The sequence below is a fragment of the Acomys minous genome, assembly GCF_964271855.1.
Source record: "Acomys minous genome assembly, chromosome: 16".
Taxonomy (NCBI): Eukaryota; Metazoa; Chordata; class Mammalia; order Rodentia; family Muridae; genus Acomys; species Acomys minous.
This window is the reverse complement of record NC_140498.1, coordinates 20,821,092-20,838,043: the sequence shown is the minus strand read 5'-3', so window position 1 is coordinate 20,838,043 and position 16,952 is coordinate 20,821,092. Positions and strand designations below refer to the sequence as shown.

General features: G+C 45.6%; 1 protein-coding gene across 2 annotated transcripts in view; it reads right to left on the bottom strand.

Moving 5' to 3' along the window:
* The window catches only part of RUFY1 (RUN and FYVE domain containing 1), a 47,033-nt gene that overhangs the window by 27,454 nt on the left and 2,627 nt on the right, over window positions 1–16,952 (bottom strand). Inside the window, exons 1-5 of one of the 2 annotated variants that reach the window (XM_084763283.1) lie at window positions 9,158–9,309; window positions 8,874–9,047; window positions 7,408–7,525; window positions 6,404–6,505; window positions 3,923–4,046 (exon numbers count right to left, since the gene is read on the bottom strand). In XM_084763283.1, coding sequence (XP_084619409.1) covers window positions 3,923–4,046; window positions 6,404–6,505; window positions 7,408–7,525; window positions 8,874–9,047; window positions 9,158–9,200 — 561 coding nt within the window. In that variant the 5' untranslated portion in view covers window positions 9,201–9,309. Of the gene's footprint in view, window positions 1–3,922; window positions 4,047–6,403; window positions 6,506–7,407; window positions 7,526–8,873; window positions 9,048–9,157; window positions 9,310–16,952 lie in introns of those variants that run through there. The other variant, XM_084763282.1, reaches the window with a different exon arrangement.

Here is a 16,952-nt window from a genome sequence, read left to right as displayed (position 1 = left end):
TAGGAGGCCCACTGCAGGAGCCACTGGGTATGTGGTCCTGGATGCTATAAGAAAGGCTGATACGGCTGGGTAGTGGTGGCAGACGTCCTTAATCCCAGCACTTGGGAGGCAGAGGCAGGTGGATCACTGTGAGTTCAAGGCCAGCCTAGTCTACAAAGCAAGTCCAGGGCAGTCAAGGATACACAGAGAAACCCTGTCTCGAAAAACAAAAACAAAACAAAACAAAAAATCAAAAAGAAAAGAAAAGAAAGGATAGGCTGATATGAACCACACCAATGACCAGCAGGACACAGTGAACCTAAGGGTGCAGTGGTGGCACGGGTATCTTGACAGTAACTAGCTGCTCTCTGGAGACCATGGCTGGTACTTGTTAGGATGCACTGTGTGCGATGTGTCTCTGTACATTCAGTTGTTGATTCCGAACATGGCCCATCATGTTTTGCACACACACATCTTCCCTCACCTGCCTACAGAAAGACAGAATTGTATCTGACTGGCTTTAATAATGAGCTGACGGCCAATATCTAAGCAGCAAGGGAGGGCAGAACTTGTGTGCAGAGAGAGGGTCTCTGCGAGAAGTAAGGTGCCAGTGTGACACGGGAAGGAACAGACGGACCGGGGCTGAGAGAGACCTGAAGAACTAGCCCCATGGCGACCACGAGCTGCAATAGTCGGGACGAGCTGGCTGAGAGTCTGCCCAGCGAAGGCCCAAACTCTTAAATATTAATTAGACTCTGTGCCTTTACTTAGCCACTGGCAGGTCCAAGGAAGTCCTGCTATAGATACTGGAAATGCAGCCAGCTACTCCTACAACGCCATGGATCCTGGACAGGAGCCTACGAACACCGCTTTATTAACCCAGCACCATCCCTAACTATATTCTAAATATTTGTCCTTATCCCTACAGATAAGCAGAGCCCTCACAGTCGTCAGGAGAACTGCTCTTTGTCACAGATGGAGACCAGTACAGAAAGTTACAACCAATTAAACTGTAGCGCTGTGGGCTCTATCCCAATGGACACATCTCTAACACAACTCCTGCCCTGGCTCAGGCATCGGTGCAGAAGCGCGGTTGGAAAGAGTTTAAGAGTGAGAGAAGCAGGGAGTTTGCTGTGAGGTTGTGTCTCCTAGGAATGGCTGAAGCCACACCCATGAAGTGCTAATGTATATGTGGGGGAACGTGAGGAAGCGGAAGCTCGCGGGGCCTCAACCTACGCAAAGAACGGCAGGCCCCTAGGGAGCGGAGCACTGGACAAGGTCTTCCTCAGGGACAAGCTCACCAATGCGCTGTCTAACCCTAAATGGCCAGCCCTGAAAACGCACACACAGGTGACATCAGACAGACCGAGCAGGTGCTGCTTACGTATCAGGAACATACTAACACACATACATACACATGGATGTAAATCTTCAAAAAAAAGTACAAAACAAACAAGCAAAGAGTCACAAAAGCCTAGAGGAAACTTGGAACATAAGCGGAGACATGTGATTCGGGGGGTATAGGGAAAGAGTCTGACACAATGGCCAAGCAGGGCTTATCTGGAGAACATAGCAACAGTACTGTTACAGGGGAAGCCACACACGAACTGCTCTGCTTGAGTTAAAAGCTGATGACCACCAAACAATAATCTGATATTATCCAATGTTCACTTCCAATAAAAACACAAAGCAAATTAGAAAACAGTTTTTCACACACACATTTCCTGGAGGTTATCCATCCATCCATCTATCCATCCAGCCATCCATTTATCTATCCATCAATCTTTATCTACTTTTTGAGATAAAGCCTCACTAAATGGTGAAGCCCGGCCTCAATCTTGCAATCCTCCTGTTCTGGTCTCTCAAGTACCTGGCTTACAAGAACAGTACTTTTGGGACTGGAGAGATGACTCAGAAGTTAAGAACATTGACTGCCCTTCCAAAGGTCCTGAGTTCAATTCCCAGAAACCAAATGGTGGCTCACAACCATCTATAATGTGATCTGGTGCCCTCTTCTGGTGTGCAGGTGCACATGCAGGCATAATAAATAAATAATAAAAAAACTCACAAGAACAATACTTTTATTTCTATTAAATATGGTGTGTGTGTGTGTGTGTGTGTGTGTGTGTGTGTGTGTGTGTGTGTGTGTGTGTGTGCGCTGCTGAGTACAAGCTGATTCTGGGTGTTTGTTTCTTTCAGCAGAGTTGAGTATTTTATTGATGATATGTTAATGGAAGCCTCAGTAAGGCACACCGGAGAGCAGGCTCTGGGCTCCCTTTTCTTCTTTGAGACAGGGTCTCACTAGGTAACCCTTGCTGGCCTGAAACGCACTAGAATGTTTGCCTAGAATTTACAGAAATTTGCCTTTCCTCTGCTTCTCCTGTGCTGGCATTAGAGGTGTGCACTACCACTCCCAGCTTTTCTTTCCTCTCTTTTTTCCTTCCTTCCTTTTCAAAATTGAGACAATGTAATGTTTACTTTCTTTTCTCCTTTTCATTCTATTTATTTATTTATTTATTTATTTTTGTTGTAGCTAGCTTCTCTTTATTTTTAAATTTTACTGTGTGTGTACTTTACATACTTAGGAATACTTATAATGTCTAATATGTGGTAAAACTTAAATCTATGATTTGCTTTCTTTTTCATTTTTTCACTTTACGTCCTGATTGTAGTCCTTCCTACCTCTCCTCTTGTTTTTTTTAAACATTTTTATTGAAAAATAAAAAAATTCATATTACATCTCAATTGCTATCCCATCCCATGCATCCTCCCATTCCTCCCTCCCTCCCGCTTTCACCCCATTCCCCTTCCCTATGACTGTGACTGATGGGGGCCTCCTCCCCCTGAATATGATGCTAGGGTATCAAGTTTCTTCTTGTTGGTCTGCTATCCTTCCTCAAGTGCAGTCATCATCAAACCCCTACCCAGATCTAGCCAAGGGACAGAACATTCTCCAAAGTTAAGTGGAGACTGGGAACTGACTTTCTTTTCTCCTTTTTAATAAAAAAATAAATAAAATCTATCAGGGAGATTTTAAAAATTTACTTTATGCATATTGGTGCTTTGCCTGCATGTGTATCTGTGCACCATCTGCATGCAGTGCCCGTGGAGTCCAGAAGGGCAGTAGCTCCTCTGGAACTGGACTTAGATGGGTGTTAGCTGCTATGTGCATGCTGGGAACTAAGCCTGGGTTCTCTGGAGGAGCAACTTGTCGACCAGTGCTTAGCATTTTTTTTTTTTTTTTTTTGCTTTTTCAAGACAGGGTTTGTCTGTGTAGCCTTGGCTGTCCTGGGCTGGCTTTGAACTCACAAAAGATCTACTTGCTTCTGCCTCCCGAGTGCTGGGATTAAAGGCATGTGCCACCATGCTTGGCATTTTTTTTTAAAAGACAAGATTTCTCTGTGTAACCCTGGCTGTCCTGGAACTTGCTTTGTGGATCAAGCTGGCCTTGAACTCATAGAGATCTGCCTGCCTCTGCCTCCAGAGTGCTGTGATTAAAGGCGTGCGTCACTATGCCTGGCTTACAACCCGTGAGCCATCTCTCTAGTCCTATCTCTGTTTTTTTGAGACATGGTTTCATGTATCCCACACTGACCCTGAACTTGCTTTGTACTGAGGATGACCTTGAACTTCTGATCCTTCTGGCTTCACCTCCAGAGTGCTGGGGTTCCAGGCATGCACCACCATGCCTGGTGCGTGTGGTGTTAGGAACCCAACCTAAGGCGTGTGGATGCTATGCGAGTGCTCTACCAACCGAGCCAGTGCCTGGCTGCCCAAGTTACTTCTTCATTGCCCCTGAGACGCCCCCAGCGCAGCAGCCTGCCCAACCTCCACAGAGGCCTCTAGCCTTTTGTCCCTTTCTTAGGTTCAGTACACGTCTGCAGATTTCAAGTAAAATATAGCTGGCCTGGCTCCTCCCATCAAAGCCTAAACTGTGTATTACCTGAGAATCCAAGTCTTCTCCCTTCAGGCAGAGATTGGCATCCAGAACATTGAGTCCCACCAGCAGACCGACAATCACCATCCCCTCTTCCTCCATCATTAATGCCTCAGGCTCATAGAACTCACTGCAAGAGACTGACATGTCAGGGAGCTGCTCAGACATGCCTTTCGGAAACACTACTCACCCTCACCCCAGCCTCCTGCCACCTGGCTCCCGGCCCTGCCCTGGAGCAGGGGACCCTCAGGGAGTTTCCTTTCTCCCACCATGTCATATGCTTCCTCTTCTGCTACAGTTGAGTCCTAAATGGTAACGTTGCTCCCCATTTTGGTACTGTTAGAAATGGGGCCAATTGATTGGTCATTAGGTCATTGAAGGTGTGTTCCGAAGGAGCATGACCTTTGCCCTTTCCTCTTTCTCCATTCTGGCCAGGAAGTCAGCATTTTTATTCTACCTACCACATGCTTCCCACAGGATATGTTGCCTTGCCACAGGCACAATGCAAAAGGACCAATTATGGCTTGAAACCTGGGACTGCGAGGCAAACAAACCTTTTCTTTTTCTTTGATATATTAACATGTTTGTGTGAAACTGTGTGTATGTGTGTGTGTGTGTGCACATGCCAGAGGTCAACCTCAGGTGCTAGTCCTCAGATGCCTGCCTTTTGTTTTATTTTGTATCATTTTACTCTATGTGTATGTATGGGTATTTTGTCTGCATGAAATCCAGCTTCTAAATCCAGCTTTTTAATGTAGGTGCTGGGGACTGAACCTCATGCCTGTACAACAAGCAGTTTATATGCTCAGAAACTTCTCCAGCTCTTTCTCTTTAAAATCTGATTCCCTCAGGTGTTTTGTGACAGCAACAGAAAGCCAGTCGGGCTCCTGCATTTGGATCAAAGCCAGTCGAGCTCCTGCGTTTGGATCTTTTTTTTTTTTTTTCAAAGATTTATTTATTTTATTTATTGCATATGAGTGCTTTATCTGCAGAAGAGGGCATCAGATCGTATTATAGGTGGTTGTGAGCCACCATGTGGTTGCTGAGAATTGAACTCAGGACCTCTGGAAGAGCAGGCGGCACTCTTAACCTCTGAGCCATCGCTCCAGCCCCGAGTTTGGATCTTGATCTCAGCCCTTCTCGGCTACTCTTGGCTACTGACTTCCTGTCATTCTGCCTCCTGCCTGTGTCTTCCTGGCTTTTCTCTGCACATGGAACTTACTATCTGAAACATTACGTCACCAGGGCTGACTGGTGAGGTGACAGTGGGCAAAGGCACCTCCCACCAGCTTGACAAAATGAGTTGATCTCAGGGACCTAGTGGATTGAAGGAGAGAACTGAGCTGGGTGTGTGGTGCCCATCTTGAATCCCAGCACTCGGGAGGCAGGGGCAGGGCCAGCCTGGTCTACCGATCCAGTTCCAGGACAGCCAGGGCTACACAGAGAAACCCTGTCTCAAAAAACTAAAAAAGAAGGAGGAGGAGGAAGAGGAAGAGGAGGAGAAGGTGGAAGAAGGGGAGAAGAAAAGAAAAAGCAGAAACAGAAGAAGAAGAGGAGGAAGAAGAGGAAGAGGAGGAGAGAATTGATTTCTTCAGTTTGTTTTCTGACCTACATATGTGCCATGGTATGCACAATCCCCCAAATAAATAAACTTCAAGGAAAGAAAAACCAAAAATCAAAACAAGCTATGTTCAACAGTAAATCATGACTTGAAAAATTCTGAAAAATCTGGGTCTTGGCCATGATGTAAAGGATATTTTTATCTGTACTAGAAAAGAGAATTAACTCTGGAGATTTCTGTTATATAAATGTTCAGTCTAAAGAAAAATCTCTTTTCTAATGGCTACTTTTTATACAACCATAAATATAAAGAACGAGTCAGTCAAACATTTCAGTGATAGCCACTATTTAGGTTTTCACTAATGCTAAGAGATGTACATTTTACAAACTGGATATGAAATCTTCAACCAGATGACATATGTATGTTTTGTGCATGTGTGTGTGTGCCTGTGTTTTCTCTGTGTAGCCTTGGTTGTCCTGGACTAACTTTGTAGACCAGGCTGGCCTTGAACTCACAGTGATCCGCCTGCCTCTGCCTCCCAAATGTTGGGATTATAGGTGTGAGCCCTGTGCCTGGCTCTATATGTCTTTTTTTTTCTTATAAAAAATTACTGTGTCTAGTTCAAAAGTTATTTTATTACTGTTATCATCTAGTCTAATAAATACCATTTATGTGAATATATTTATTTGAAACTTAACTGAATGGGTTGCCAGTTACCAAATTATAAGTCTTAATATTTTAGGAAAATATAAAGATACTATAGCTCCACAAAGAAATACTTCAAACCTCGCCTCAGAGCACTGCAGATTTAGTAATGATTTAGTAATGATTTAGATGTCAGCGGTGAGTGTTCTATTCCTTTATTTCTCAACGCCCTACAGACTATGCCGCGGCTACAAAGTAAAAGAGAACACAAGGTGCAATACCTTAAGAGATGCTTATTGTCTATGAGCACTTTCAGATAATCTGCCAGTTTCTTTTGCATGAGAGCAAGATAAAGCCAAGCTCGGCCTCTTCCCACAGCTGTCCTAGAATGCAAACAGAGAATCAGAGCACTGTGGCGTAACTGCAGCAGCAAACACAGAAGAAAAGAAAATGACGTGGGGGAGAGGTGTGTTCGCTTACACACAAGCATGCTCACTCGCACACGCACGCACAGACACACACACACAATCACATGGTAGTTTTGGGGTTAGAGAGGTACTATCTGGGCAGAGAATGGTCACTGTACAACTTAGTGCTTTTTGGATTTTTGTGTCACACTTCAAGTGTACTAAGGCACTTCAAGTGTTGTAGTCTCATAGCGTTTCTGAGGCACAGACTCATCTATGCAATTTTATGTCTGTGCTGAAATATAATGTAAGATTTACCATGCTGGGCTGGAGACACACCTGCAGTTTCCCAAATTCCCACATTCCACCTGATGTGACTGCTAGAAACAAAATTCAAGTCCTCTGCACGGTACTCTTAACTGCTGAGCCCTCTCCACAGTCCCAACAATGAGTTTATACTATGTGAACCACGTGGCAAGAGGCAACTGCTATCTTCATATTAAAGAACAGGAGTGTGAGGCCCAGAAAGTTCAAGTCTCACTCAAGGGAGTAATGCGCATCACAGGTGGGGTTAGAATCCAAGTCGAGTCGGGCATGGTGGTGCACACCTTTAATCCCAGCACTCGGGAGGCAGAGGCAGGTGGATTGATGTGAGTTCGAGATCAGCCTGGTCTACAAAGTGAGTCCAAGACAGCCAAGGCTACACAGAGAAATCCTGTCTTTAAAAAAACAACAAACAAACAAACAAACAAACAAAAAGAATCCAAGTCAAGCATGGTTCCTGTTACAGAGCGTTCCAAATTAGAAAGGACTCGAGACGGGGCAAACACGAGAGAGTAAAATGCAGACACTCCCTCCCACTCCTCCTCCTCACTCACTTTAATTCTGGAAGATTCCGGACACTGGTGGCGATATCTGATGCTTCAGGGCAAAGTTTTTCCACCAGCTCCAAAGGACCAAAGAAAGATTTATTTTGACCAATGAAACTCTTCTTAACTAAAAGGGAAGACAACAGTGTTAGTCAAGGGAACAGGTTGCAGCGTCGTCTGGGGCTCATAGCCTTCCCTTTAAAAGCCAAGCACAGCTACAAAGCTCCACACTCAATGCGACAACCCAGTCTTTCGGACTGGCAGAGGCTGCAGAACAGATCATCTCTGCTTTCCTCTGGCATGAGTGCTCCCTGATCGCATACTCTTTCTGCAAGAAGTTACTGCTTATGAATCGAAATCTGTGAAATCCTGGCACCTCTGTCCTGGTGTCAGCATCAATACTCGGCTCCTAATTGTCACAGCCAATTCCCTCCTGAACTGTCACAATAACCCAATTGCTTTCCTGATATCTTCATTTCTCTACCCTTCCAATTTGTTCTTTATTTTTTTTTTTTAAGACGCGATTTGAGCTTCATTCTCCCTTAAACTCCTCCAAATTCACTTAGAAGAAAATCCAGCTCCCCATCACGACCTCCAAGGGCCGGCAGGATCAAGCCCCTCCCTACTTCCTGGCTCACCTCCCAGCCACCCCCCCTCATTACCAAGTGTCAGCCTCAAGCCAAGGTTGCCCCAGTCAGGACATCTGCACCTTCTCTTTGGCCCGCCCCTCCTCCCCTTGTGCTAGGAATGTTAGGGCTCAAATCACCACAGTGTTCTCTCTTCCTTAGGTCTCAGCTCAGGTGTCAACCCCTCAAATTTTTTTTCCTTCCTGCATCTGAACCTTCCCGGTCTTCATTCTCTGTCGTCTCACTTATAAGTCTGTGTTTCTGTATTCACCGTCCTTGCCTTTAATTGCGCCCCCCCCCCCAGAGCCACTGGGTTACTAACGGTGCATTTGCAGTGTGGGCGGTGCAGCCAAGGCCTGAATGACATGTGCTGGCAACGTAAAACATGGTAGATTTTATGCTGGCCGCTGGTGGCGCACGCCTTTACTCCCAGCACTCCGGGAGACAGAGGCAGGTGGATCGCTGTGAGTTCGAGGCCAGCCTGGTCTACAAAGCGAGTCCAGGACAGCCAAGGCTACACAGAGAAACCCTGTCTCGAAAAAACAAAAGAAAAAAGAAAAAGAAAAAGAAAAACCCCCCCACAAAAACCAACCAACTAATCAACCAAGCAACAAACCTAAAAAGCCACGGTAGATTTTATGCCTTCCTATTAAAAAAGCCTACCAGGGAACTAAGACTGGTCTCTGTGGCTTGCAGTACCCTTTCTACTGGACTACGCTGCTCTAGAACACAGGGGACCTGTCTGTCCTGTGTGCTAATTCTCCTCTCTATGCCTGCAACAACGCTTAGCACTAGCGAGGGCAAAGACTTAGCCCAAATTTCTATGCTCCCAAATGCCCCCAGGCTCACCTTTCAGCCCATGTTTGAGGCAATGCTCCATCACTACAAAGAACTGCTGCAAGGGGGCGTGGTCTGCATCCAGACTGCGTCCCAGGCTGAGGGCAGACTGGAGTAAGACCTTAATGCTGAGTTTCATCATGTGCATCAGGTTGGCACGCTCCTCCATCACCTGGCCTTTGGAAGCTGTGGGCACAAGCGAGGACAGCTTCATTAGTGGGCTGAGTGGGGTTTGGTGTGAGAGGGGTCAGACTGGTGCGGAGAGGGCCAGGGGCTTGCTCAGGGTGAGGACGCACTGATGGGAGGATGTCCAGGGTTCACAGTGAAGTCGCAGTCCATCTCTGCAGGTCACAGTTCCTATGCAGCCGCTGAGCCTAGTGTGGAAGCAAAGGCGGAGAGCCTCAGGCTGAGCCCGCACCCAAACAGCTCCTTACGTTGCTTGGGAGATGGCTCTAACAAGACTCGCCGCGATTGGCCTCCTCCTTGACCAATGAAAGGCCGCAAAGTCTAGTCTGCCTTGCCTCCAAACTAGAAGGTGTACTGGAGAAGCGCCCCGCCCCCGATCGCTCCTATTGGACGAAGCCAGCTCAGAGGCGCGCCATTTTGTACTATCGCCCCTAGGACTGGGATGGAACTACCTAGACGCTTACAGAGTTTTAGGGTGTCCTTATTTCCAGTTATTGTGCCCGCAGGAAAGTGCCCTTCCTACTTTTTCAGACTCTGGGCTTTCATCCACATTCTATGCTTTGCAAACACTTAAAATTCTTTTTTTTTTTTAAACAGGGCTGGAGAGATGGCTCATCCATTAAAGGCTAGGTTCACAACCAAAAAGTTTGTTAGAAATGACTCAGTGGCCGGGCGTGGTGGTGCATGCCTGTTATCCCAACACTTGGGAGGCAGAGGCAGACGAATTTCTGTGAGTTTGAGGCCAGCCTGGTCTACAAAGCGAGTCCAGGACAGCCAGGACCACAGGAGAAACCTTGTCTCAAAAAACCAAAAAGGAAAAAAGAAATAACTCAGCTACATTTCCATTTCCACTCTATTCATCCTGTCACTTTGGGGAGTAAGAGTCTGTCTGCAGTTAGTATAGGATATCTAGCCCAAGCGCTTACCAATGTTAGCTGGAGCCCAAGACAATGGCATTCTAGAGTTAAAAAAAAAAAAAAAAAGACTCGGGGCTCTGCGGTTAAGAACATGTACTGCTTTTTCGGATGACCAGGCCTACCAACCCACACTCACAACCATCTGCAAGTCCAGCTCCGGGTCATCCTATGACGTTTTCTGGACTCTGTAGGCATCTGCACATAGTTCTCTTCCCCCCCCCCCATAATCAAATCAAAACAAGGCAAAAAACCCTTAGCACCCCCCCCCCCCAAATTAGACTAGAAATTAAAAGCCCCTGCTGGGTGGTAGGGGTCTCCCTGTGGTATGCCTGCACTATCCTTCCATTGGTCCTTGGTGAAGGAGATCTCAGTTTGCAGCTGTCTGATTACTACTGAGGTCTGTTACTTCCTAGTTTTGTTTCGGGGGTTTTTTGTTTGCTTGTTTTTTTTTTTCCCCCTGCAAACACTCACTCGATCTTAATGTTTGTGTGGGAGGTTTTGCTATTCTTGTTGTGAAGTACATTCTGGACGCGAGCACTGATGAGGGCATAGAATCACAAGAAGAAGTAGGTGTTACTTGAATGAAGACGAGGACAGGAGCGCTCCTGGGTGTGGTCGAGGTTGTTACTGTAGATATAAGGGAGAGGCATCTGGAAGAGTCCAGGCTGAACATGGCCAGCAGAATAGAGGGCCGTGAGAGAAGAGTGGGAGAGAGAGGAAGAGAGAGGGAAGAGGGCAAATGGATGAGGAGAGATACAGAGGACCAAGAGCCAAGCTAAGACGGAAGCCAAATGAGCTTGTAGCAAAAATGGCTGAGTTACACAGCAAAGGGAAGCTAAGGGAAACGAAACTGGGGCAGGGAAGAGGGGTTGTGGTGCAGACAAGTTTAGGGTAGGGGCAGGGTATGGTACAGCCAGCCAGGATGACGGTACCAGCCACTTAGGGAACGAGGGAGCCCAGGAGCTAGCACCCCAGGCGTAGGTTAATGGAGGAGCCATGAGCCCCTTTGCCAGGGATAAGGAGGACAACTTCTTTTAGCAAGTATCAGCTCTCTTCTCAAGGCCCTGAGGGAAGGCTGCCTGTGGGAGGGGAATTTTTGAGACCTAAAGCCACTTAGCACATATATAGAAAGTGAACAATAATTAAATCTAAAAGATGGTTTACATCTCTGAATTTCTAATAAAGATTACTAAGATTGCAATGGGGCTATATTTTCTAAATTCTCTCAGTAAGACACAAGAAGCCTGGGGAGAGGCACTGGGTCTGACACTCTCAACACTTCATCTTGGCTGCAGGAGGAAGGAATGGTAAAGATATTTTTATTGTGGAGAAAATCCTATTAATTAAATGTTTACATTATAAAGAAACAGATCCGAAAAAATGTAAAACTTAAGGAAAAAATAATAAAAAGGGGGGAGTTCTTCAAGAAAAAAACATGAATATGTCATAATCATAGAAAGTTTATAAAAATATTATTTGTTTATTAGTTTTTGAGACAGAGTTTCTCTATGTAGCCCTGGCTGTCCTGGAACTTGCTCTATAGATCAGGCTGGCCTCAAACTCAAGAGATCCACCTGCCTCTGCCTCCTGAGAGCTGGGATTAAAAGCGTGCACCACCACACTAGGGCCCTGAGATCTTTCAGTGAACTTATTTCGAGACCTCAGGTTTCTTATGCCTTCTTCTCTTGCTTTGTAAAGGCAAGCGGTTCCCAAGCCCATAGCTTGTCTCAGTGCAGTGACATCTGGGGCAAAAGACTTAAAAAAAAAAAAAAAAAGAGCCTTGACAAAAGGGTAATGAAATAAGCAATATTTAGATTATTTTCACTTTTCTGGGTTAAACAAAGCATGTAAATAGAAGACCAACAAGTATAATTACCACTTGGCCCCCACACATACATGCACACAAATAGATTTAAAAAAAAATAGGAAATAGATAAAAATCAATATGACCTTGAACTTCTGATCCTTTTGCCTTCATCTTGCAAGTGTTGAGATTATAGCCTGCCCACTATGCCCATCCCAAGCAAGCACTCCACCGCTGAGCCACATCCCAAGCTGGATGGTCTGTCAATATGGGGAAGTGTTATCCTGCACTGAACTGACAGCAAGAACAACCTTGGGCTTCCTTGACTTTCAGACATTTTTCTCTTCTTGTTTCTACAGCTCAGTCACTAACATGAAAGGGGAAAGTTAGCCAACTTCCCCTGAGAAGGGCTGGGCCACTTGTGTAGAAGCCTTCTGACACATGGAAGATGGTGGGGCAGCATGCTCCTGAATCCCAGCACTTGGGGGTTCAGAGCCCCAAACCAGTCTTGTTGACCCAGCAAGTTTGAAGCCAGCGTGGGCTTCATGAGATTGTTTCGAAAAATCCAAAGCAAACCAAACAAAAATGATGGACAAAACCAGGCAGACATAGCTCACACCATGACCTGATGAGGCGGACACAGTAGTTTTTTCCAGACCGGTTGCCACTCTGCTACCTAGTACAGCTTTTAGCCCTCTTGCCCAAGCTTATGAGTAGCAGGAACTCCAGGCCTATCTGAAGAACTGTGAATTAATGACTGCCTGTCATTAATCATTCTTTTATCATTTAGAAAGCTTCACTCTAAAAAGCAAGATATGCCTTTATGTATGCCCATTGTACGTGAGAGGGGAAAGCTAGTGAGCTCTGTGCAAAGACACCTGGGAAGATTCAACAGTTCTCATGAGTACGTGAGCACACAGCACGTGAAAGAAAAACCCCCCAACCAAGACAGGACAGCTGTGCACCTGGGCTCACGTGGGATATTTTAAAACAACTATTCAAAGCATCTGACAACATTCCGCAGCAGCTTCTCTTTCTTTTCTTTCTTTCTTTCTTTCTTTCTTTCTTTCTTTCTTTCTTTCTTTCTTTCTTTCTACGAGACAGGATTTCTCTGTGTAGCCTCGGCTGCCCTGGCCTCGATTTGTAGACCATGTCGGCCTTGAATTTACAGCGATCCGCTTGCCTCTGCCTCCTGAGTGCTGGGATTAAAGGCGTGTACCACCACCGCCTGGTGTTTCCTTCTTTCTTTTTAAATGGTGTCTGGTAAGAGTTCTGCTCCCATTCAACTTCTGCTCCCAAACTGCCATTGTCACCACTGAGTACCCATGACAGTAGTGACAGAGGGGGTCTCAGGGGGCCTGGTTTGCTTCTCCAATGCTTCAGCAGAGTGTGTGGCTTCAAACATGGCTGACCTTGGGGAAGACACACATCCCAACCCAGCATTGCCTTGAACTGCAACCCCTAAGAAGCCATGATCATATTTTGCCACATCCTGTGTCTGATGTTACTAAGTAATTTCACTGAATAAACTAATTTCAAAACTCCACATTATGACATTTACATAAGAAGTCACCTAAACCACCAACCAATGAGCTTGCGTGGGCCAGGCCTAGACCTCCTACACATATGTAGCAGATGTGCAGCACGGTCAGCCCGTGGGTCCCCTAACAACTGGAGTAGGGACTCTGTTGCCTGCCTTTGGATCCCTTTCCCTTAGCTGGGCTGCCTTGTCTGGCTCAGTGGGAGGGGATGCGCTTAGTCCTGCTGTAGTCCTGCTGTGACTTCGGGTGCCAGGGTGGGTTGGTACCCTTAGGGGCCCTTCTTCTCTGAAAAGTAGAGGGGTCAGGGAGGAAAGAGGTCACAAGAGCAGGACTGGGTGGTGATGGGGGAGGGGGCTGGTATCAGGCTGTAAAGTGATTTAAAAAAAAAAAGAAAAGGAAATCGCCTAAGGAGAAAGGTAGTTTTGTGTGTGACTAGCAGCATGGGCTTGAGAGATAGACTGTTTTGGTTCAAGTTTCCTTCCTTATGAAATAGAGATGACAGCACGTGTAATAACAGGACTAGCAAGATGACTTAGTGGGTAAACGTGTGAGCTGCCAGGCCTTATGATCAGAGCTCAATCCCCAACCCACAGGGGGAAGGAGGAGACTCCTGAAAGCTGCTCTCTAACTTACACACACACACACACACACACACACACACACACACACACACACACTGAGTCTCTCACTAAGTAAGTACAAAAATGTACTAAAATGGATAAGGATAATAGTAACCATCACCTGGTTCCACCACACAATTCATAAAGAGCATGTAGAGTCTGGGCCTGGACCAAAGCGTCAATGCCAATCTTCCCTTCCCACAGATCAGCTTGCCCATAGGGACTGCTGGGTCACAGTGCTGCTCTCCACAGTGGCTTGACTAGTGCTGTGATTTCACCCTGCCCTGAGATTCAGAGGGCTCAGAGGGGCTCTGTCCTTGCCCTTCCTGCCCACTCACGGCTGCAGCGGAGTCAAGGAGGACTAGGGGGAAGTTCCAGAGTGTTTGAGAAGGCAGACAGGGATCCACATGAACTTGGCTTCAAGTGCCCTGGCCACGCTCCCTGGTACCCAGTGCACTTCATTTATAAAACACAGATTCAGAGCTGCAGAGTTGGTTCAATAATTAACCTGTGAGCTGTTCTTCCAGAGGGTCTGAGTTTGGTTCCCAGCACCCACATCAGGCGGCTCACTCCAGCGCCCTCTTCTGGACTCTGCAAGCACCTACATGTATAGTGTGAACATAAATTCACCAAGGCACATACATAAACATATAAAAATTAATTACCCCCATTAAGGAAAAAATATTATTGTATCGTTCTTTTTTGTAGGGGGCAGGAGTCTCACTATGTGGGCCAAGCTAGCCTCAAACGTATGGTAATTTTCCTGCCTCGGTCTCTCTAGTGCTAGGATTACAGGTGTGAGACAGAACACCCCACTGAGAAAAATGATCCAACTCCAAGCATGGGGCTTGGGGCTTCTGCAAGCCCTGTCCTTTGATCACAGTGGCTGTGTTGAGTCCACACACATGAAGCCAGCCCTATTATCATCATCCAGGCTTTCTGTGGAATTTGAGTTAAAGGGGGGGAGGTGTCTTAGAGTGCAGACCTAACACTATTATGGCATTGAGCAAGCTGCTAAATGACATTACACTTTATGTCATTGCCCTAAAAGGAAAACAGCGCCTTTCTAAATATGCACTTGTTCATCGGATACTGACTATCTATGATTCTGGAGAGGCACAGGCACATCTTGATCTATCAATGAACGGGATGAGCTATATAACAATGCTCAGTCAACGAGTGACCAAGTACAAGACTACAAGGGAACAGAAGAATCCCATGGCCTCTGACCTTAGAGCTGTCGCAAAACTGCATTCCTCATGCACTGGGAGACAGCCCTGTAAACAAACCTACCACACTGCTGGAGGTGCAGAGTACATCCACACACATGGACGGCAATAGAATCCGGTCAGGATAAGTCATGGCTGCTGGCTGTACACTCACTATAGTATGCTTTTTATTATCATTGTGGTAACGTACCTTTCCACACTTAAAAAGTTAACTGTGAAATGTGACGGACCAACCTGACTCCATCTTAAGATTAAAAGTCTCCACCACTGCTCAGGTGGTGGTGGTGGTGCATGCCTTTAGCCCTAGGAGGCTGAGGCAGTTGGATATCTATGATTACAAGGCATATTTGGTCTACAAAGTGAGTTTCAGGACAGCCAAGGCTATTACACAGAGAGAAAGTGTGTCTCAAAAAACCCAAATAACCAAAAATAAATAAATAAATAAACAAATTAAATAAAAACAAAATGAAAAGAAAAAAAATTAAAAGCCGTCTTATTACAATGTCAGAGTTCATTCCTGTTTTCTGTAAAACTTGGGTTTGACCATATCTTGACCCCTCTGACATACCCTAACCTCCACCCTGATTAGTTAAGATGATGTGTCAAATAATTTGAGGTGTTCTGCAATTTCCTATGTAACCAAAACTCCTTGGAAACCTCCTAGCCTTACAATTTTCTTTTCTTTTCTTTTTTCTTTTTGGTTTTTCAAGACACAGTTTCTTTGTGAAGCTTTGGCTGTCCTGGACTTGCTTTGCAGACCAGACTGGTCTCAAACTCACAGCGATCCACCTGCCTCTGCCTTCCGAGTGCTGGGATTAAAGGAGTGCACCACCATGCTTGGTTGCAATTTTCTTTTTTTGGCGGTGGGGGGGGGGAGGTTATATAAATCCCACTTTCTCCTATGTTTGATGCTATTTTCTTGAACCCTGCTTAGCCCTGTCTACAGAAAATAAAGCTTGCAAAATTTGACCAGAGAATTTGTGTAATGGTCTTTACTCTTATTCTGTGGGATTAGCAAATGTTAGCCACAGATGTGGGTGTGGGTGTGGGTGGAGAAGGGGAGGTATGTTCTAGAAGAAGGCATTGTGAACATAGGTGAAGGCTCTATGTGTGTTGTTTTCTGAAGAATTTCCAGTGGGACAAGATGTAGAGGCAGAAGAGTGATAGTCATGATGTTGACCTTGGAGGCCTAAACTAATATATCTTGGTTAATATATATACATAACATATATATATGTGTGTGTGTGTGTGTGTGTGTGTACATATACACATACAAGCATATATCCATATATAAGTATGTATTTTATTTAGTGTGTTGAGAGGCGCTTGTGCATGTCATGGTACACATATGGTGATCAGAGATCAACTTACGAGAGTCACTTCTCTCCTCCTGCCATGTGGGTTTTGGGGGTTAGACTCAGGCCATCAGATTTGGAGGCATGTGCCTTTACCCACTGAGCCACCTTGGCAACCTATATTTATATTTTAAGTTGCAACAATACTTGTACAAATTTAAGGGGTACACTGCGATATTTTAGTTTATGTGTATAACAATGTAATGACCATCGGGGCAACTGGCATATCTATCAGCTCACATAGTTTTCCTTTCTTTGTGTTGGGAACATTAAAAACCTCTCCATTAGCTGTTAGAAAATATTCAGTAGCTGTCGCAGGTCTTTGCTATTCTAATTATGCTACAGAACATCAGCAACCATGCCTGCTATCCAGTTCTACCCTGGATCCACTAACCAGCTCCCTTCCATCCTCACCCACACCTCCTGAGATTTGGGAACT